Genomic DNA, 22,457 nt, shown 5'->3' with positions numbered 1-22,457 from the left:
ATATCTCCCAAGCTGTTTACTGCTGCCCTTGAGGAAGCTTTCAGAAGATTAGACTGGTCGCAGAAAGGAGTCAATGTGAACGGAGAGTACCTAAACCATTTACGATTTGCAGATGACATTGTGGTCATAAGCCACGATCCCAAAGAATTAGAGGGAAATCTTAATCAGTTATGCAGATTTAGTAAGGATTTTGGACTAAAGATGAATATGGCTAAAACAAAAGTAATGATGAACAAGTATGCCACAGAAAGTAAAATTATGATTGAAGGAGCAGTAATTGAAAAGGTGGAGTCATACTTATCTGGGACAAGTCATTAGCTGTAATAATAGTAAATGGCTGGAAGTCAAGAGAAGAATAAATTTTGGATGGATAGCATTCAGGAAATATAGTCACATACTGAAGAGCAATATCCCAGTTTGTCTGAAATGGAAAATAATGAACCAATGTATACTCCCCACCATGATTTATGGAAGTGAAACTTGGGCACTCTTCAAAAGAATGGAAGAGAAGCCGAGAACTACACAGCGAAGAATGGAACGAATTATATTGGGAATCAGACTGTTAGATAAGAAGAGAAACACATGGATTAGGCAGCAAACTCGAGTAAAGGACATTCTTATCAAAACTAAAGAACTAAAATGGTCTTGGGCAGGACACATATCTCGGAGACATGATGACAGATGGACTAAGAAAATAACGTAATGGTACCGAAGAGGAGCTAGAAGAAAACCTGGAAGACAAAGGCGGAGATGGATAGTGAAATTCATGAGTTTGTGGGTAGTAAATGGATGGCCAGTGCTCAAAACAGAAGGAACTGCAAAGTTGCTGGAGAGGCCTTCATCTTGCAGTGGATTGAAAATGGCTGATGATGCTAGAAAGCAAGCTTATGCAGCATCAGCCAAAAAAAAAAAAAAAACACTTTCCCATTTCACCCCTCCGTTCATTCCAAGTATCTGTCCAGCTCAGCCTTAAATTTATTTAGGCTATCAATTTCCACAACAAAGGATGGAAGTCTAAAGGAAGTCTAAACCACCCGCTGACTAAAGGCAAACTTCCGCACATCTATCCTACATCTGTCTTTCCGTAATTTGAATTTATGCCCTCTCAAATGATTATTCTGAGCAAGAGGAAGAATTCCATCAGCATTGAGCATGCTCAAACCATTCGGGGCTTTATACACCTCAATCAGTTCACCTCACAGGTGCCTAGTCGCCAGACACTGTAATTTGCAAAATTTAAGCCATTCTTCGTAAGAGCAACCCTTGTTCCATTCACTAATCTTGTTGCCCTTCTTTGTACTCATTCCAACAGCTCTACATCCTTCTTAAAATGATGCCTCCAGATCTGTATACAGTACTCAAGGTGTGGCCTGACTATTGCCTTATATAAGGAGATAATCACCTTCTTATCCCTGCTAGAAAAATTCCTGTATATCATTGACCAGACACTATGAGCTACTCTTGCAGACCGTCTGCACTGCTCAGAAAAGTTCATATCTGCCTGTACAATTACCCCCAGGTCCTTTTCTTTCTCTACCACTGTCAGTGTACGAAAAGTACCTGGGGGTAATTATCTTAATATCATTAGTACCAATGTGTATAACAATATCACCTTTTGTGCCCTTAAATGATGATATCCGCTCTACAATATCATTAACCTTTGCCCCTGGCAGACATACCCTGGTCCTGTTCCAGCTATCCTTTTTACATACCATGTTCCCCGTTTCCCAGACAATAGAGTCACCAACAACTACTAGTTCCTGTGGGCCGATGGGCTAGCCGGGTGGGTAGTGCCTGCCTGGTAACCCAAAGGTCACAGGTTCAAATCCCACCTCGGGCTTGGATCAGAGTAGTGCAAAAAACCTTGGGAGGTGCATTATGGCCACAGAAGCCGATGCACCAACAACTAACAAAAAAAAAAAAAAAAGATGTTCCTGTGGGACCAGCGCATTCTTCCTTGGGGGGTTGGCATTATGTTGCGTGATGATCAAGTGCAGGCTCTGGCGTTGATGTGAGCAGCTGAGAGCTTGATGGGCCCCTCAATTTAGATCCTTCGAGGGCATCCACTCTGTCCTTCAAACTCTCATATAGGCCCATAAGAACGCTGAGGTGTCGCCTGATTTCCTTACACTTCTTACATCGCGCACACACAAAGACAACCCCATGGCAGTATCATGTCCCGTACCCGATTGTCCACAAACATCATGCAAGAAGTGCATTTTAAAAGGCTGTGATTCAGAGGGCAACTGCCCCCCCCTCAGTTCTCCCCTGAGCAACAGCATTCCCATTAGCTTGAGCCTTTTGCCTTGCTGCTCTGGTCTGAGTCATGATTTCGATTTAATTTCAATAAAATTTCAATTTCAGTACAAAATAATAACCCTAAACTTATATCCCAACACAGTTATAACACTATATATCTATATATATTTTTCAGTATTGAATATTATCTACGAGTTCCTTTTATATAACTTCCGTATCAAGTTATGTATTAATTAATTATGTTATGTTTCTAAAATCTAAGTCATTATATGTATTTAGTTAAAAAGTACAATTTAATTGACAATGAAATTTAACAAGATTAATAGATTTTACTGATTAATTGACAATATAATATAATATAATATAATATAATATACTATACTATACTAAGCTAACGCTGTCTAGTTCGGGATATAACTTTGTATCGTATAACAATGGCAACAAGTTATGAACGATAAATCTACGGACACTTAAGTATTAATTAACTTCCAAAATCTCGATGTCTCAATTCAGAATAAACCAAGGATCTTGACTAGGTCTATAAGCTACTTATAGAAAATAATTTAATATGACAGTTGATCAATAAAGCGGCTAAATATGGCTAAAAAACTTCTCGTTCAGCGGAGCTGCAAAACTTGTAACACGTGGATTGGATATCCTTACCGATACTAAGTAATAACCTACAAAATCTCTATCTAAGTTAAACTTTAAATTAAGTCTCTCTGATTTACTGGCCCACTCTATTTCCCTGTACAGTTTCTTATTATACTCATCAGAGTCATTAGGCCTATAGCACACTCCTACTCTCAATTTTGATCTCCCAATGCTTATGTCACACCAAACTGACTCGACACTGCACTGTCCAGCAGTGTCGACTGGCTTCTCTTCCTTGGATTTTATGTATTTCTTAACTAATAGCATAACCCCTCCTCCCTTCCTACCCTTTTTTTATCCTTTCTGTAGACATTGTACTCCCCAAATTCCAGTTCTGCATTCCTTATATCTGTGTGACACCACGTCTCTGAAATCCCCACAATATCTGCCTTTGATGTTTTGAGCAATACCTCAAATTCATCAAATTTATTTACTAAACTCCTAGCATTGGTGTACACGCAAGTATACATGCACCTGTTCTTTTTCTTAGCTACCCTAACACAACTTATGTGTTTATTTGTACCCCAATGATTCCCAGCAGTCTCTGAAATATCCTGCATCTTATTTTCTAGGCTGCGGCTCATTCCAATAGAAGCAGTGCAAGAATCACTTTCACCTCTGCCAGTGGCTACTGTTAATCTATTAGTCCTTGTATCCCCCCAATCTAGCAGTTTTCCGACCCACCTAACACTGCCTCGATAGCATCAGCAAACATTCTTGCACCCTTTCTATTTAAGTGTATCCCATCCCTGTAGAAGCAGTCTCTCCTGTTAACAAGTACAGACCAGGCTGAAAAAAATTCTACCCCTTGAGCCTTGCACAATCCTTCCAGTCCCTGGAAATGAACAGGCCGACCTAGCTGCCAAAACTGCTACCAATCCTATAGACCAATCCTTCACTACACCTGCATCTGACTATAAGTACATTATAAATAAACGATGCCTTGAAAAATGGCAACATATCTGGCAGAATCAAGTCAACAATAAGCTACTTGGCATAAAGAAAGGTCTTAAACCATGGAGATCTAGTATACGTGAAAACCGACACGAAGAAGTTGTACTAGCCCGATTAAGGATAGGCCACACGCACCTAACACATCTTTATTTGCTTGCAGCCACTGATCCGCCAACGTGTACAAACTGTAACACCCAGCTCACTGTCCATCATCTACTTATTGATTGTCCCAAGTACAGTACTGAGCGACAAGCTATGTTTACCTCATTTCCCACGGCGAACACCTCTCTCAGCATTTCTGACCTACTAGCAGACACACCACATGTGACCAAAATATTTGACTTCCTCAAACAGATAAAACTATACAACATGATATAATTCTGAATATCATCTATACAGATAGAACTATGTATCTTAATATCACCATAGCTAGGTGCATTATGGCCTTTGCTGTCCTTGCGCCGTAAAGCCCCCAAAACAAACAAAAATCCTTCCAGGGCCAAATTGATCGACAGGGCTCTCATCATATACTCCCTCCTATCGTGTCTGGGCAGAATTGCAGACACTTTCAAATTCAAAGTATCATAACTAGAAATATAAAGCTACTCTAGAAAATAAGTTAATATGCCAATTTAAACTAATAAAACAGAAAAAATTTCTCTATTTCCAGGAGTAGCAAAAGCTTCCGTGATTACAGACACAATATACGGAGCACATGCATGGAACAATGAACGCTTTTGTGGAAAATGCAAACAAATAACAAGCTATTTCAAATAAAACTCAAACCACAATTATGGACTTTGTATAAACAGAAAAGAAGAAGTATTCTTAGCCGGAATCCAAATTGGTCATACTCATCTCGCACATCTATATCTGCTTACAGGGGATGATCCTCCTCAGTGTGCGCACTGCTCACAACCACTTACAGTAAAACATATACTCCTTGAATGTAGCTTATTTAACAATGCCTGACAAATGGCTTTTAGTTTCATTTCAGATCTGTGACAACCTCTGTCTCTCAATAGCATCATAGGTAAAGAAGCAAATCTCTCTGAATTATTTTTCTATTTAAAACAAATTCAAATGTATGACCATTTCTAACTGCTGTACAAGCAGTTCTTATATGTAAATTCAAATGATTTGGGAGGCGCAGTATGGTCTAAGTTGACCTTGTATTAGAAAACACCACAACAACAACTACCCTTACCAAGGTTCACTTCACAAAAGACAGCCCTCATTTGTTGAACTTTTGCAGTTTTCCCTTATATTCAGAAGAAAAAAGAAATGAATTGCAAATGTTTCTTTATATGCACAAAAAAATAAAAGTGCACTCCTTTACGATGCATCATTTTTTTGGAAATGAGAAAATTATTATATATTCTTGCTTAGTGTGCTTTGCACATCTACTAACAAAATTTCAAGGAAATTCATCTTTTGGCACCTGCATTATAAATTACCCAAACTGGTATTGCACATAAGAAGTTTGTATTACTCACAGAATTTTTTTGTTTATTTTTTTGGAAAACGATATTACTACAGCACCTTTCCAGGATGTAGCCAAAGTAGGCAAGCTCAAAAGTGTAGTAGCATGTATTTGAGTAGACCATGGTTCAAGCTTTTGTGAATGCTGCACACAGTTAATGATTGTGTCCATTGTCGACATGAGTAATTGTAAACTCCTCTGACCTGGTGGTTGTACTGAAGTGTAACTTTTGGCCCAATGTAGCTGATTAGTCATGTGTCAGGGTGCAATAGCAGGCTTATACAATGGTGCATTGAGTGGACTGTTATATAAGCCTGGGTGACTGCAAAATATGCTTAATGAATGTATTCATTTTTCTGAATGATTAGTTGAAAAAACATGTGCCCTGCTTGGTTGTGCTGAAGTACAAACAGAATTTTTTTATAAATGTAATTTTGTAACAAAATCTCAAGAAAAATCCTCTGCTGGCAGCTGCTTTATAAACTTCTGGAAAGTAGTGTCAAACCTGAAACCTTCGTATCCACTGTTGCCTTACACCCAAAGTGCACTGCTCATAATGGATTGTTTGAAATTGTATTATTACAGGATCTTGCTTTGATATATATTTGACTTAATAACAAGATTTTAAGGAAAATTTTATATTTCAATCTATATTATAAACTTCCAAAACTGGCAACATGTCAAATACGGAACCAGTGTGATTAAAAAATATATATATAATAATAACTATTATGATTATTAATAAGATATTTTAGTGACATATGGGTAGATGATTATTTTATACCTACATGTATAAAAGTGATGCAAATTGCACTAACCGATATGTCAATAAACTCCTTTGCAATCTAGGCAAAAGAAATTTTAGCTTTGTGAAATAGATAGCATTACTAACCAGGAAACAAAAAAAACTTCAGAAATTATCATAATTATCATACTCTATTGAGCTTTTAAAATTGCACATGGGCTGAGTCACTTCAATCCTGCACATGTACAAATGTAACATTATATCATTGGCCAGGCCAATATAGTATTATATCAAAATTCTATTATATATTTATTATTATTTCACTTGCTAGGCCACATCCTGACAATTGATTAATGACCTATAGAATGTCTATTGCACATTAAAATTACTTGGAATCCAACTTACCAATAGTACATATAATTATCACAGTGTGCTGTTTCAATAAAATATTACATGGCAGTTAATTTTTTGTCCAGTGCCAGACGAGTCTCAAATGACTGCTCCCACATTCACTGAAAGGCTACAAGATGTCAAGGTTAAGGATGGAGAACCCCTAATCCTGAAATGTGTTGTATCTGGTGAACCTGAATCCCAAGTTGAGTGGTTCAAGAATGGAAAGGTATGAAATTCTCCCATAGGTGTGGTATAAAATTAAGGGGGGGGAGGGTGAGATAACAGTAAGATGCTTTTTTTTAGACTTTCCATAATATTTAAAGATAAGTTGTAAAACTGTACTTTATACATTAGTTCTCTTGTTCATTTCATGAAGAGTATATGGAACTTGATTAGTTTTGAATAAAAAATATTCTGATTTTGTATATTTCTTAATGCATTTGCTTTTGGTATTTCTTTATTGGGGTATATTACACTATTTCTTTAGCATTAGCATTAGTAGAGGCATATGATGCAAGAAAGCAAGCTTATGCAGCATCAGCCAAAAAAAAAAAAAAAAAAAAAAAAAAAAACACTCCCATTTCACCCCTCCTTTCATTCAAAATACCTGAGCCTTAAATTTATTTAGGCTATCAACTTCCACAACAAGGGATGGAAGTCTGTTCCACCAAAGAACTACCCGCTGGCTAAAGGCAAATTTCTGCACATCTATCCTATATCTTTCTTTCCTCAATTTGAATTTATGCCCTTTTAGGTGATTATTCTGAGCAAAAGGAAGAATCCCATTGGCATTGAGCATGCTCAAACCATTCAAGGCTTTATACACCTCTATCAGATCACCTCACCGGTGCCTACTCCCCAGACAGTGTAATTTGCAAAACATAAGCCTTTCTTCGTAAGACCAACCCTTTGTTCCATTCACTAATCTTGTTGCCCATCTCTGTACTCATTCCAGCAGCTCTATATCCTTCTTGAAATGAGGCCTCCAGACCTGAATACAGTACTCAAGGTGTGGCTTGACCATTGCCTTATACTTTGTACAAGGGAATAATCACCTCGTTATCCCTGCTAGAAAAATTCCTGTATATCATTGACAAGTCACCATGAGCCACTCTTGCAGCCAGTCTGCACTGCTCAGAGAAATTCATATCTGCTTGCACAATTACCCCCAGGTCCTTTTCATTCTCTACCACTATCAGTGTAGTACCACAGAGTTGATTCATTGCTCTGGGGTTGCTGTTTCCCATATGTAGTACTTTACAATTGTCAATGTTAAACTTCATTTTCCACCTCTCAGCCCATCTGCTCAACCTTTTCAGATCCTGTTGCAGTAGCATAGCGTCAGTAGTGCCCTTGACAACCCTGCCAACCTTTGTATCGTCTGCAAACTTGGATATTAAGCTTGATATACCGTCATCGGTATCATTTATAAATACAGAAAACAATAATGGACCCAACACTGAACCCTGAGGGACTCCACTAATAACATTAGTCCATGATGAGCAGTGTCCATTGATTACTACTCTCTGTCTTTTCCCCCTCAACCATCCCTTTATCCATAGCAGCAATTTGCCTCCAATGCCACACTGCTCCAATTTGTGCAGCAGTCTTCCATGTACAACAGTATCAAAAGCCTTTCTAAGATCCAAATATATAATATCAAAGTTATTCCCTGCATCCAGTTCTTTTGTGACTGCATCATAGTATCCAATCAAATTGGTCAGGCAAGACTTCCCTTAACAAAACCATGCTATGTCTGAGCTATAACTGAAGTCTTGTCAAGATGATCCTGCAGTGCTTCTTTAATCAGTGCCTCCATTAATTTTCCTGGAACAGAAGTTAAACTCACGAGTCTATAATTACTTGTGTCAGCCTTTGATCCTCCTTTGTGAATTCGGGTGACATTTGCACATCTCCAGTCTATGGGTACCTCCCCTGAGTCCAAGGAAGCTCTCATAATTATGGCTAAGGGTTTGCTTACTTCCTTTGCTGCCTCCTTTAATATAACTGGATAGATCCCATCCACCCCAGGTGCCTTTCTAGTGTTTATCTTCAACAATTTCTCCTCCACTTTACTCTCAGTTATTACAAGATTATCTAGCTTACTGCCAGAGTTGAATACACCTCTGGCATTCTCTTTGCTGATTAACTCCTCATGTGTGAATGTCGATGCAAATTATTCATTTAGTTTATTAGATACCTGAGCAGGATCATCAACAGTTGAACCATCGATATCAAGTGGACCAATCTGATTCATCCCCTTCCTTCTAGAGTTTACATAATAAAGAACTCTTTGCATCCTTTGCCAAAGATTTCTCGTAATATGTCTTCGTCTGCCTAAACTCCTTTGTAACTTGGTTATAGACCAGCTTATAACTATCATAGGCTTCTGTATCACATGTTAATTTATATGTATCCCATGCATTTTTCTTCTCTGCCATATGTCTCATTAGTTCATCTGACATCCATTTAGGCCTAAATCTTGAACCATATTTCTTAGTTGGTATGTAAAGTCTAGTAGCTTCCAAGATAAGTTCTTTGAATGCTTCCCATTTTGAATTTGCTGTTGGTAACATCATCAGTTGGTCCCACTATAGAATTTAAATATTGTCTCAGACCATCATAGTCACCTTTACGAAAGCAAAAACCCTTCCCTTTACCCCTGATGGTAGTTACCTCTTTGAGTAAATCCCACTTCAGCACACTGTGATCACTGCCACCTAGTGGTTCCTTTATCTGTAGATTCTTAATGCATGAGTAATGACTACTGATAATCAGATCAAGAGTATTACTCCCTGTGGTTGCCTCCCGAACATGCTGATGTAGAAAACAATCATCCAATAAATCCACAAAAGCCTTGCTAGTGTGATAGTAACCAATCCACAAATTCCAGTCATTATCTGGGAAATTAAAATCTCACATTATAAGACTCTATTTCCTTGTACATTTTCTTATTATACTCATCAGAGTCATTAGGCCTATAGCACACTCCTACTCTCAATTTTGATCTCCCAATGCTTGTCACACCAAACTGACTCGAGACTGCACTGCCCTGCGATGTTGACTGGTTTCACTTCCTTGGATTTTATGTGTTTCTTAACTAATAGCATAACCCCTCCTCGCTTCCTATCCTGTCTATCCTTTCTGTACACCTTGTACTCCCCAAATTCCAGTTCTGCATTCCTTATATCTGTGTGACACCACGTTTCTGATATCCCAACAATATTTGCCTTTGATGTTTTGAGCAATACCTCAAATTCATCAAATTTATTTGCCAAACTCCTAGCATTGGTGTACATGCAAGTATACATTCACCTGTTTCTATTCTTAGCTACCCTAACACAACCCATGTGTTTACTTGTGCCGCAATGACTCCCAGCAATCTCTGAAATATCCTGCATTTTGTTTTCCAGATTGCTGCTCATTCCAATAGAAGCAGTGCAAGAATCACTTTCGCCTCTGCCAGTGGCTACTGTTAATCTATTAGTCCTTGTATCCCCCCAATCTAGCAGTTTTCCGCCTAAAACTGCCTCGATAGCATCAGAATGTTTGAAATCAGCAAGATTATTTAAATATACTTGGTATACTTTTATCAGTGGAAACAAGGTCTTGGGCAGTAGTATGCTGCAAGTGAATGGGTAGCAGTATATTTTGTTGTATTATTAACAAATTACTATAAAGTTTTGATTGCTTGAGGAAACAAAATCATCAATCAAAACTTTATAGTAATTTGTTAATAATACAGTGGTCTGCTCTCTTCCCAAAGAGGTCGGCCCCAGGTGCCAAGCGGTTCTGTGATCAAGTGACACTGCTGTGAATTAGAGCTCCTTCTTGAAATACAAATCATTTCCTTATTTCAAGTCTTTATTAACACACAATCTACACCGATGAGCCAAAACATTATGACCACCTACCTAATATGATGTGCCGACTGCGCTAGCCGGGTGGGTAAAGTGCCTTTCTCGCAACCCAAAGGTCGCGGGTTCGAATCCCACCTGATGCTTGAATCAGAGTAGAAAATGCAATAACTTTGGAGGTGCATTATGGCCACAGAAGCTTATGCGCCGACAACTAAAAAAAAATGATGTTGGTCCTCCATGTGCATCCAAAACAGCTTGTACCCGGTGAGACATGGCTGCTGCAAGATTTCTAAATGCGTTCCAACGTGAATCAGCAGATCCTTTAACTTCTGTAAGGTCCATGGTTGAGACACTGCAAATCAGAGTTGCTGTTCCAACACAAACCACAGATGCTCGATGGAATTGATGTCTAGGGAATTTGGAGGCCAGGGCAGTACCTGGAAGTCTTCCTCATGCTCCACAAACCAGTCTCAAACAATCTGGACGGTGTGGCATGGCGCATTATCCTGCTGAAAGATGGCACCGCCAGAGGGAAAGACTGTTGCCATGAATGGGCGTACTTGGTCAGCAACAATGTTTAAGTAGATGGTAGACAACAGAGTGACCGGCACATGGACGACTGTACCCAGGGTATCCCAGCAGAACATCGCCCAAAGCATGACACAGCCGCCACCGACTTGTTTTTGTCCCACTGTGCATCCAGGTGCAATCACTTCCCCAGGTAAATGACGCACATGTACCCACCCATACACATTGTGCAACAGGAAGCTTGATTCATTGGACCAGATGACCTTCTTCCAATCACTCAGGGTCCGGTTTCAATGCTCATGTGCCCATTGTAGGCACTGATGCCAGTCAACCATGGTTAGCATGGGCACTTGGGGTGGCCTGCAGCTACACAGCCCCATTTTCAGCAGGGTTCAATGTACTGTGTGTTGTGACACATTACTCTCATCACCAGCATTCCAATTACTGGTTAGTTGTGCCACAGTCGCCCTTCTGTTGTCACATACCACCCGGGAGAGCCCTTGGTCACCTCAAGCATTGATGAGCTGTGGTTGCCAACACCTCACCGGTGGTTTGTGGGTTTCCCCTACCTTGGATCACTTTCGGTAGGTACTAACCATGGCTGACCATGAGCACCCCACTAGCTGTGCCATTTCGGATATGCTCTGACCCAGTCGTTTGACAATTTGGTCTTTGTTAAACTCGTTTAAGTCTGCTATCTTTCCCACATTATCCTATATGGCAATATCTTTTCACATAAAAATGGGATAATTTGTATAAAAATAAACCTTTGCAAAATAAACTATGTGTCATTAGATTAAAGATGTGTTTAAATGACTTCCGTCATTTAAACACAAGAAAGAAAAGAATGATGATATTCACCTCAAGACCCTGTGTGTGCCAAGCCCATATTCACCAGATGTGAACCCCTGGGGTACGTCTCAGCAAGACAGAGCGTATTACAATCCATATTTATACTCAAAGATGTGTTTAAATGACGGAAGTCATTTAAACACTTCATGTAGTATAAACATGGATAACATAACTCCAAACGAAAGCATGGCTACACCTCCTTGGCAAATATTGATAAACATTTCCAACAATGGGGAAAGCATAACCTTCAAAATTGAAATATTAAGCAGATTCATGTGGCTCACTCCTTTCAGTTCTCTTGTTACACACAAATTTACATAGACGGCTCCAAGACAGACACTGAAGTTGGTGCAGCTGCAGTACTGCCAAATTTAACAATATCTTGTCAGCTTCCTTTGGAGCATAATAGTTACACTGCAGAACTGTACACTATCCTGATGGCATTAAAGATTGTAAAGCAGTCTTCATACCCTGAAACCATAATCTATACAGACTCCTTAAACACTGTATCTAAAGAATATAAAAATGGTTTCATACCCTGAAGCCATAATCTATACAGACTCCTTAAGCACTGTATCTTGCTCTTCAGTGTAAACTTCCTTCACCCCTATTTAGAACAAATTCAAATACATTTAGTGCAGCTTCATAAAAACAAGCAAAAAATAATCTTCTGTTGGATACCTGGACATTCTGGAAACACAAGCAATGAAAAAGCAGATTTTTCTGCCAAGAATGCAAGTCTCATAACATCAGACATCCAGATCCCTTACACCAATTACAAACATGTCATACGATGTACCGAAAGAAAAAAATGGCTATTTATTTGGCAGGAGAACAAAACCAATAAATCGTTCCAGATTAAAAATGATCACAAACTGTGGCCATCAAGCCTCAGAGGGAATAGGACGGAAGAAGTTGTACTTTCTAGATTGCGGATTGGGCATACCCACCTAACTCACCGTTACTTACTCACATAGGATGATCCTCCAGTATGCAACAACTGCCAAACTCAACTCATATTAAAACCTCTTATTCTTGATTGCCCATTATACTTAAGAGAACAACAAACAGCTTTTTCACATCTATGTTCTTCAATTCAACTTATTTTACAGAAAATTCTTGGAGACTGACCTGATATAAACGATCTCTTTACCTTCCTGAGAACAATAAACAAATTCCATCCAATCTAAATCCACCTGGCCCCAGGTGCCAAGCGATTTTGTGATCAAGTGTCTTTGCCAGTGAATTTGCGCTCTCTTGAATAAATAAAATCGTCTTCTTTATTTACAGCGTTACATTAACAATCAATTACATAAGCTTAAGTAAAGAAATCACTTTACTTGAACAGGAGGAAAAGTAACCTTCTTTCTTCTTTTTCTTTTATTTTGCATTACTACTAACCCACTACCGCTTGGTCACAAAGGTGGCACTGCTCCTGCCTCCACGTGGCGGGGCTGGTAACCTGGAGGGGAAAAGGTCTCCCTTCCAGGGCGAAATGGAGCAAGAAGTCCGTAAAACCCAGAAAAACACTGGGTGCATAGAAGAAACCTTGACAAGGCAAGAACAACAGGAGTCTGGTTCTGTCGCAGCAAAACGTCAAAAGACTGACGTAGGCAGAATCCGAACTCCAACATTCTTGATTATTCATTCAACTGAAGAACAACCAGTTGGAAAGCTCTCTCCATTTCTAGTGCAGAAATGCCTAGAAAGCACAATAGGAACTCCAAAGACAGTTCGTCGTCTAAGATCAGGTGACCTACTAGTTGAAGTTGCCACTGCTCGACAGGCTGAGCAACTACAAAAACTGAAAACGTTTGGTGGAACTTCTATCACCGTTTCACCCCACATTTCCCTGAACACGTCAAGAGGTGTCATCACCGAATGGGACCTCATGAACGTGTCAGACGAAGAACTAAAACAAGAATTACACGACCAAGGAATCATTAATGTCAGACGAATTATGACAAAGAAAGATGGCATACTAGTTCCTACACGGAACATAATACTTACTTTTGACAATCCCACGCCACCAACAGTGATAAAAGCAGGCTACCTTAACTGCCGAGTAAAACCGTACATCCCGAACCCACTACGCTGCTATAAATGCCAAAAATTTGGGCACTCACAGACAGTCTGCAGAGGAGTAGCTGCCTGTGCCACGTGTGGATCCACTGAACACATTAGTACTGACTGCACAGCCACAAGACCAATCTGTCTGAACTGTAAAGAGGCACACCCAGCATATTCCAAAGAGTGTTCCCTTTGGCAGCGTGAAAAAAAGATACAGCGGTACAAAACCGAACATAACGTAACCTACCAAGAGGCCAAAAAATCCCTACCGGTTCCAAATACTAGTAAGCCCACTTATGCACAAATAACCACAAAACACATATCAATTTCTACCCAAACGGAAGTAACTATACCACCAAGTAAATCACTAGCTGAATGGGCAAGGTCATTGTTGTCCCCAGTACCAACGCCCCATATGAAAAACAAACACACCAAAGCCATAAATACGCCAATCTCAGTACAACCTGATGCCATTCAACAGAATACCACAGTATCTACTACTCCTGACTCAAACCAAACAGAATACATGGATTCAGAAGACAATTTGAATCACGACGAACAGGTTCTAGAACTGTTCTCCAATGAGGACATGGATACAGGGAAACCTTACTTCCCAAAGAAGGGGAAAGTTAAACTTGACCGAGGCAAATCTTCCGTCCCTCGAAAAGAAGTCGAGGGTTCCACTAAACCCAAATAATGCTTACTTTCTTACAGTGGAACTGCAGAGGCTATCGCAGTAACTTGTCCGACATCCAAGATCTTCTTTCACAATATGACCCTATTGCCTTTTGCTTACAGGAAACCAATCTGACACCAAATATAAATGTTTCCCTTCGGAAATACATAATACATCGTCAAGATCGTGTTGCACAAAATTCAAACAATCCTGCCCATGGAGGAGTAGCATTGATCATCAATGCCCAGATACCCTCAAAGCCACTCCCGCTAAAAACAAACCTTGAGGCAGTTGCTGCACGAGTCAATATTAACTTTGATTTAACCATAGTCTCACTATACTTGCCACCTAACCAAAATATAAGCTATGCCGATTTAGAAGAACTAGTAATACAACTTCCCAAACCCTACTGTATCTTAGGAGACCTCAACAGTCACCATCCGCTGTGGGGAAACCACAATCTGGACAAGCGTGGACAAATCATTGAAAAATTACTCGATCAACAGAATCTGATAACTCTGAATAATGGGGCTCACACCTATACACATCTTCCGACAGGATCTACATCAGCTATTGATGTCTCCCTGTGCACAGCAACCATATATCCACTATTTGGATGGACCATTCACAGCAATCCGCTGGGCAGTGATCATTATCCTGTGATATGTCGCATTAACACAAGCATTCCCCACCTTTCTTATCGGATCCCTAAATGGAACTTTTCAAAAGCTGAATGGGATGTGTACAAGCAGCTAGCAATACTAGAAGAACACCAGATCCAACAGACATCCATAAACCTGGCAGTAGAATACATATCTAATCAAATACTGCAGGCAGCAGACAAAGCAATTCCAAAACAATCCACAAAAATATCGGCCAAATCAAAAGTGTAGTGGAATGATGAATGTAATGCAGCTAAAAAACAGAAGAACAAAGCATGGAACGTCTTCAGGAAGTTCCCAACAACAGAAAACCTCATCCGCTTTAAACAGGCAAGAGCAAAGGCAAAACGAGTCAGGCAGACTAGTAGAAGGGAAGCATGGAGACGCTTCGCATCCACAATTACAAGCACGACAAAAACTCAAACAATATGGGCAAAAATACAGCGGATGTACGGAAAACACCCACGTGTCAACTGTCCCATGCTCACTGTCAATGGCCATGATATTACAAAACCTGAGGATATCGCAAACACGCTGGATAAAACTTTCATGAATATATCAGCCGCAATATTTTCAGGCACACAAAGCACAAGCTGAAAAAAAACGTATCAATTTTGAATCAGTATCAATTTCTGCGTACAATCTCCCCTTCATAATGTCAGAGTTGCATCATGCTCTATCGTCTACTAAACTGAGTGCAGCAGGGCCAGATGGAATCCACTACATCATGATAGCAAAACTCAGCGAACCGGCTCTCAAGACTCTGTTACTCCTCTATAACAGAATATTCAAAGAAAACACGTTCCCCGACAAATGGCACCATGCGTACATTCTGGCTTTTCCAAAACCAGGCAAAGACCCTACAAATCCGCAACATTATCGACCCATTGCACTCACTAGCTGTATGAGCAAGGTCATGGAAAAAATGGTTAACGCCCGACTAACCTGGTTTCTAGCTCAAAATGATCTCCTAAATCCTGTGCAATGTGGTTTCCGGGAAGGTAGATCCACTCTTGACCTTTTGATCAAGACAGAAATAAACATCCGGGATGCCTTCGTCCGAAAAGAACATCTTGCAATGGTCTTCTTTGACATCGAAAAAGCCTTTGACACTTCTTGGAGATATGGTATTATGCGAACCCTATACGATCTGGGATCTCGCGGACACCTACCACAGTTTATCAGAAACTTCCTGCATTGCCGCTCTTTTCAAGTTAGAGTTCACAACCACTTATCCTCAAAATTCATCCAGGAAGAAGGAGTACCACAAGGGTCAGTGTTAAGTGCTACTCTCTTCAGTATAATAATGAATTCCATAACACACGACCTACCACAAACAATATCCACTACCCTGTACGCTGATGATTTCAGTATCGCCTGCCATTCGCCTAACATGCGAATGATAGAAAGGCAGTTGCAATGTGCTATCAACAAAATAGCTAAATGGTCCCAAAACAATGGTTTTCGTCTCTCACACCAAAAAACAGTTGGGATACACTTCTGTAGAAAGCGTAACCTACACCAACATCCGGAATTCAGACTAGAAAATCAGGTCATACCAGTGGTCCCTAGTGTTCGCTTTCTGGGTGTGATATTCGACCAAAAACTCACTTTCCTTGATCATATAAAAACGCTCCGGACTAACTGTCTTAAAAAGCTCAACATTTTAAGAGTTCTATCGGGCACAACGTGGGGAGCTGACCGTTACACGCTGCTAAATCTCTACCGTGCACTAATACGGTCACGTCTGGATTATGGTTCTGTCGTATATAGCTCCGCTAGACCAAGCGCTTTACGTTGGCTTGATCCTGTACACCACAGCGCTCTTCGTCTTGCACTGGGGGCGTACCGTACATCACCGGTTCAGAGCCTATATACTGAAGCCCATGAAACACCCTTACAGCTACGGAGACAAATGCTTTTATTAAATTATGCTGCAAAACTCAAAGGGCATCCAAACCACCCCACTTGGAATGGTGTTTTCTATCCTAAATGGGAAAACCTTTATAGAGCCTACCCATCAATAAACCCACCAACTGGGATACGTCTTCACTCACTACAAGTTGACTGGCAAATTGACCTGAATAAGATACAGCCTACTGCCTCTCATGCAGTCCCGCCATGGATGTATCATATATCGCCGTGTGACTTTTCATTCACAGCCTGGGGAAAACACACCATGTCCCAACAGAACTTGCTACAAATACATGCCGCACTGAGAACCCAGCACGGCCAGTACACACCGATCTACACAGATGGATCTAAAACTGAAAAGCATGTTGGTGCAGCAGCAGTATTTCCTAACATCACTTTGTCCAAAAAACTCCCCACTGAATGTAGCAGCTATACTGCAGAACTCTGTGCTATCCACATAGCCTTAAACTACACACTCTCAAGAACTAGACTCCACAGCGTTATTTACACCGACTCCATTAGTGCTATCCAAGCTATACAACACAATACAAAAAATGATAACCCCTTACTTAGACAGATCTGGAATACTCTGACCAAGTTAAACCAGAAGAAACAACAGGTTCTGTTATGTTGGATCCCTGGTCACGCTGGCATTTCCGGAAACGAACAGGCCGACCTAGCTGCCAAAACTGCTACCGATCCTATAGACCAATCCTTCACTACACCTATATCTGACTATAAGTACATTATAAATAAGCGATGCCTTGAACTATGGCAACATATCTGGCAGAATCAAACCAACAATAAGCTACTTGGCATAAAAAAATATCTAAAACCATGGAGATCTAGTATCCGTGAGAACCGACATGAAGAAGTTGTATTAGCACGATTAAGGATAGGCCACACACACCTGACACATCTTTATTTGCTGGCAGCCACTGACCCACCACTGTGTACAAACTGCAACACTCAGCTCACTGTCCACCATCTACTTATTGATTGTCCCAAGTACAGTATTCAGCGACAAGCTATGTTTATTTCATTTCCCACGACGAACACCTCTCTCAGCATTTCTGATCTACTAGGAGACACACCACATGTGTCCAAAATTTTTGATTTCCTCAAACATATAAAACTATACAACACCATATAAATAAGAATAGCATATATACAGACGCAATTCAAGATTTAACATCACCATAGTTAGGCGCATTATGGCCTCTGCTGTCCTTGCGCCGTAAAGCCCCCAAAACAACAACAACAACAAAACAACAACTAAATCCACCTGTTTATCAAGCCTGTATCAAATAATATTGTAATAGGTGCACCAATAAATCAAACAAACAACAACAACAACATTCCACCTGAGAGCAATCATTTGGAAAAATGTCACTCTTCTTTATCCAGAAAGGATTGGGAGGATCACCTAAATCTGTAAAACGACTGCGCTCTGGCAACCTTTTGGTCGAAGCTTCAAACATGAAACAGGCTATAACATTGCATTCTCCTTCTAGCATTACTATCAATAACAAGTGGCTTGGCAATAGCAGCTCTGCATGAATTTCAACTTTATGAAGTTATCACCAAATTGTTTTGATCACCAAATTGTTAAGATACTAGACTGCTAAGGGCAATCTAGTATCTAGATAATAAAAAAATTTTCTAGATATCTAGAAAATCTAGATATCAAAATAACTGGAGAACTAGATTATGTTCTGCAGTTATTTTTGAAGCAGCAGTTTTATGTTTTTGGGCTACAATCCTTTTCAGTCTCTGACAATCTTTCAGTCAGCTTCTATTTTTTTGTCACAGTTCATCATATCAGATTTTGTTTTTCCATACTTGGTGAATGCTTGTTTGTTTGTTATTTGGTTTTTAGGAGCATTAGCAACTAAGGCCATATTGCTCCGGGGATATGTGGTGGTCATTCCCTGACCTTTATGCATCCTCCGTATTTGGAGGGCACAGGCTCGAACCCCGGTCTAATCAAGAAGCGTGTGCTATGCACTGCTGCTGCTGCTGCTCCTGGCTACAGAGGCACCCTTGGTGAATGCAGTTACTCAGGATGCATTAAACAAATCAGCAGTTTTAGTCTCTGCTAAACATGCACCAGCAATTTGACCTCTTTAGAATTCAGAGAGATCAGTAATTTTCTTCATGTACATTTTTATATTATCTCTAAATAAAGATTAAACTTTATCGTCTTTCCTACCTGCAAGAAACTAAAAAAAAAAAAAAATTGTCACTTCAAAAATATGCCCCCCATATTGTTCAATCATTTTATTCAACTATACCAATAAAACAATATAATAAAATTACTAGTAATTTGTAACTACTACTCATTCAATTATTTCTGTTATTGAAACCGCTCAATGACTAATCATTCTTTTATGGAAATCATTCAGTTATATCTGTCATTGATTGTCACAGTGTTTGAAAGCATATTATCACAAACAAATGCAGAATAACATTTTGGTAGATGCTTTTTGAAAGTAGTGCCATATTCAGGAAACTGATAAAAAAACAAAAGGAGGTTTTTAATTCCTTTGTGACATAACAAGCCATAACTTGTCCTTTTTTATATATATATTTATACATAAAAAAGGGAGGAAAGTTATTTTATAACCTTTTTGAATTGGTATAATGTTTTGTTATATCATTTTAAATTCTTTATAATTAAGTAGTAGTTGTTTAAATTTGCTTATTGGCATATTATTAGAGTTAACTTGCTGCTATATAATTTTAGCGTATTTCACAGGATTATTATTATTTTTATTTGATTTCCTTTTATAATATGAAAATACAAGGGGCGATTATTTTAATTCGCAGACTAGTGCAAGATCTTATCATCTGAACCTTCTGTGGATTTCTGCTTCTCGAAATACTCTCCCTTGAACTTTACGCACTTTCACCACTGTGTTATACCCATGCATTAAATGATTCTTTGCATGCCATTTTTCAAATGACTCAGAGTGCTTACTTTTCAGAGCTTTCTTCAGACATAAAAATAGGAAGAAATCTCATGGGGCTAAGTCCACTGAATAAGGGGGACGTGGCAGAACCTTGTCACCTATAGCAGTGATCACTGGCTGCACAATGTTAGCTGTATGGAGCCTGGCATTGTCTTGATGGAGAAACCAGTGCACACTGGAAAGTTTTTGACATTTCTCACAAATGGCGTGGTGACGTTTGATTCTGAGAAATTTAGTTGTTCCAGGAGGATCAAAATGTGCAACAAGAATGCCTTTTATGTCAAAAAAAAAAAAAACACAAGAACCATTTGTTTGTCAGCCGAATGAGAAGCTCGTAATTTCTTGGGTCTTGGTGAATCAGAATGCTTCCGCTCACTCGACTGTTGTTTTGTTTCTGGATCATAGTGAAAAATCAAAGTTTCATCATATGTCACTATTCGATTTAAGAAGTTTTGACCCTGTGTTTCAAAATGATCAAGTATTTCTTTGCATAAATCTCCTCTTTGCTGATTTGGTCTGGAGTCAAATTGTGTGGAATCCAGGGGGCACAGATTCGCGATATTTTCAGATGATCTTTCACAATAATGTGAATATTACCATATGAAATAGACATTCTAACAGCTAATTCACAAAATGTAATTTGCCTGTCTTAATTCAAGATTTCCTGGCCTTTTGCAATTTGCTTAGGAGTTGTCAAGGAGGAAGACTAACCAGGTCTTGGATCATCTGCAACAGACTCGTGGAATCACTGAATCGCTTTTGCCATTTAAATATGGCTGTCCTACCACGACACTCAATACCATATGTTTCTGACAGAATAACAAATCACATATCACTGTTCAATCTGTATATGTCTGACCTGACACTTTTTTCAAAACGATCATCAGTGACACGCAGCTAAAAAAACTTTCATCATGTAACACTAGCTCAACAAGTACTGGCATATTCACACAGATTCTGCTCAATAGCAATCCGGGAGCGTGCCTCTAGTGGCAGTTATGGAAGGTTTGTGCGGTAAACATAAAATTTTGCCAGAGTCAGCAAATTAAATGATCACCCCTCGTAGTTGCTAATAATATTATGATTAGCTTAAAATCAAATTAAACTCTGTGAAATTTTGGTTTGATTCTGTAGCGTATTCATTCTTCTGACATAATTGATTTGAAATACAAAACTGGAGTTGCCACTCTTATGATTGCTGAAGTGTTTCCAGAAGATGAAGGAGAATATTCGTGTAAAGCTACAAATTCTTATGGGACCATCTCCACAAATTGCAAACTTACTGTTTTACGTAAGTTGCTCTGTATTTTGTTATAAGTCATATGTGAAATTCAAATTAATAATATTTAACAATCAATAGTGCTTTAATTAATAATTGTAAATTATAAAATAATAATCTTACTCATTAAATATGAACTAGCCAGATGTAAATATTTTAATAAGAATTTAAATTACAAGCTTCTAAGACAGAACATTGGTTATATGAGTGCCACTTCCTGTATGTGTAAGAAGTAATGCCCAGAAGCAGCAATGACAATATGGCACTCACAGTAATGGGTATATCATCTGATAGTGCAACGTATTGTTATTCAGTTCTTTGTGGCAGAAAACATCTAGAGAGCAGAAATTCACTGGCATACTGCAAAGATATATGCAAAAAACCACACTTTACACCCATGAGTGTACTTACTTCTTTGGGGAGATCTGAGTTTGAATTCCATAGGAGAATGGAGGAATTCTTTTCAACTGGTACTGTCCTTGGCCAGTTCCAATCAGTGGTGGTAGGGTTTCTTTTGACCCACACAATATGCAAACTGGCCTATGATCATATGTGTATAGACATAATACAACACAATATGATCTTACATGCTAATGTGATATATAATAACTATAATAACAATAAATACAGGTATGAATGGGCAAAATTGTTAAGAAAAACTCTTCAAGTTGACCCTTGTCCAGGAGAAAACATTTTCTTCTGTTGTTATAGAAGAAAATGTTGCCTTTTCAGACAGAATCATTGGAATGAGCTAATGTATGGCAGATGATGATGATGACATTGCCAGGTAGCTGGATGTTATTCATGAGCCTACATGATAATCCATGATTTTTGTGCTTTTGGAAGACTTAAAAATTATATTTTAGGACATTGATTTCACAAAGATGAAGAAGTAAAGGAAACAAATAATGGTGACAATAGAAACTAAAAGGCTTATGAGCAGGGTCTAAAAAAAGCTGGTGTTTGAATGGGATAACCATGGTTAATTTTTTTGCAAAATGTATCCTAGTTATTGGTTAAAAAAAAATTAACTCTTGTTTTAATTGGATATTAAATCTTTCTTGGTATTATATTTTTCTGTCTTATGGCATACAGACCATCTAGTGATAACAACAGGCTTGAGTTTATGCTTTGCATGTATGGGCTGTAAGAAATA

The 22,457-nt window shown here is 39.1% G+C and overlaps 1 protein-coding gene across 1 annotated transcript in view; it reads left to right on the top strand.

Moving 5' to 3' along the window:
* The window catches only part of LOC150087120 (twitchin-like), a 3,511,780-nt gene that overhangs the window by 3,426,563 nt on the left and 62,760 nt on the right, over positions 1 to 22,457 (top strand). The window contains 2 exon segments of the mRNA XM_090372971.1: positions 6,572 to 6,714; positions 21,157 to 21,313. Coding sequence (XP_090229097.1) covers positions 6,572 to 6,714; positions 21,157 to 21,313 — 300 coding nt within the window.

The sequence above is a fragment of the Mastigoproctus giganteus genome, chromosome 4 (assembly GCF_048544385.1).
Source record: "Mastigoproctus giganteus isolate SK-2022 chromosome 4, ASM4854438v1, whole genome shotgun sequence".
NCBI lineage: Eukaryota > Metazoa > Arthropoda > Arachnida > Uropygi > Thelyphonidae > Mastigoproctus > Mastigoproctus giganteus.
This window is presented reverse-complemented; position numbering and strand designations above follow the sequence as displayed.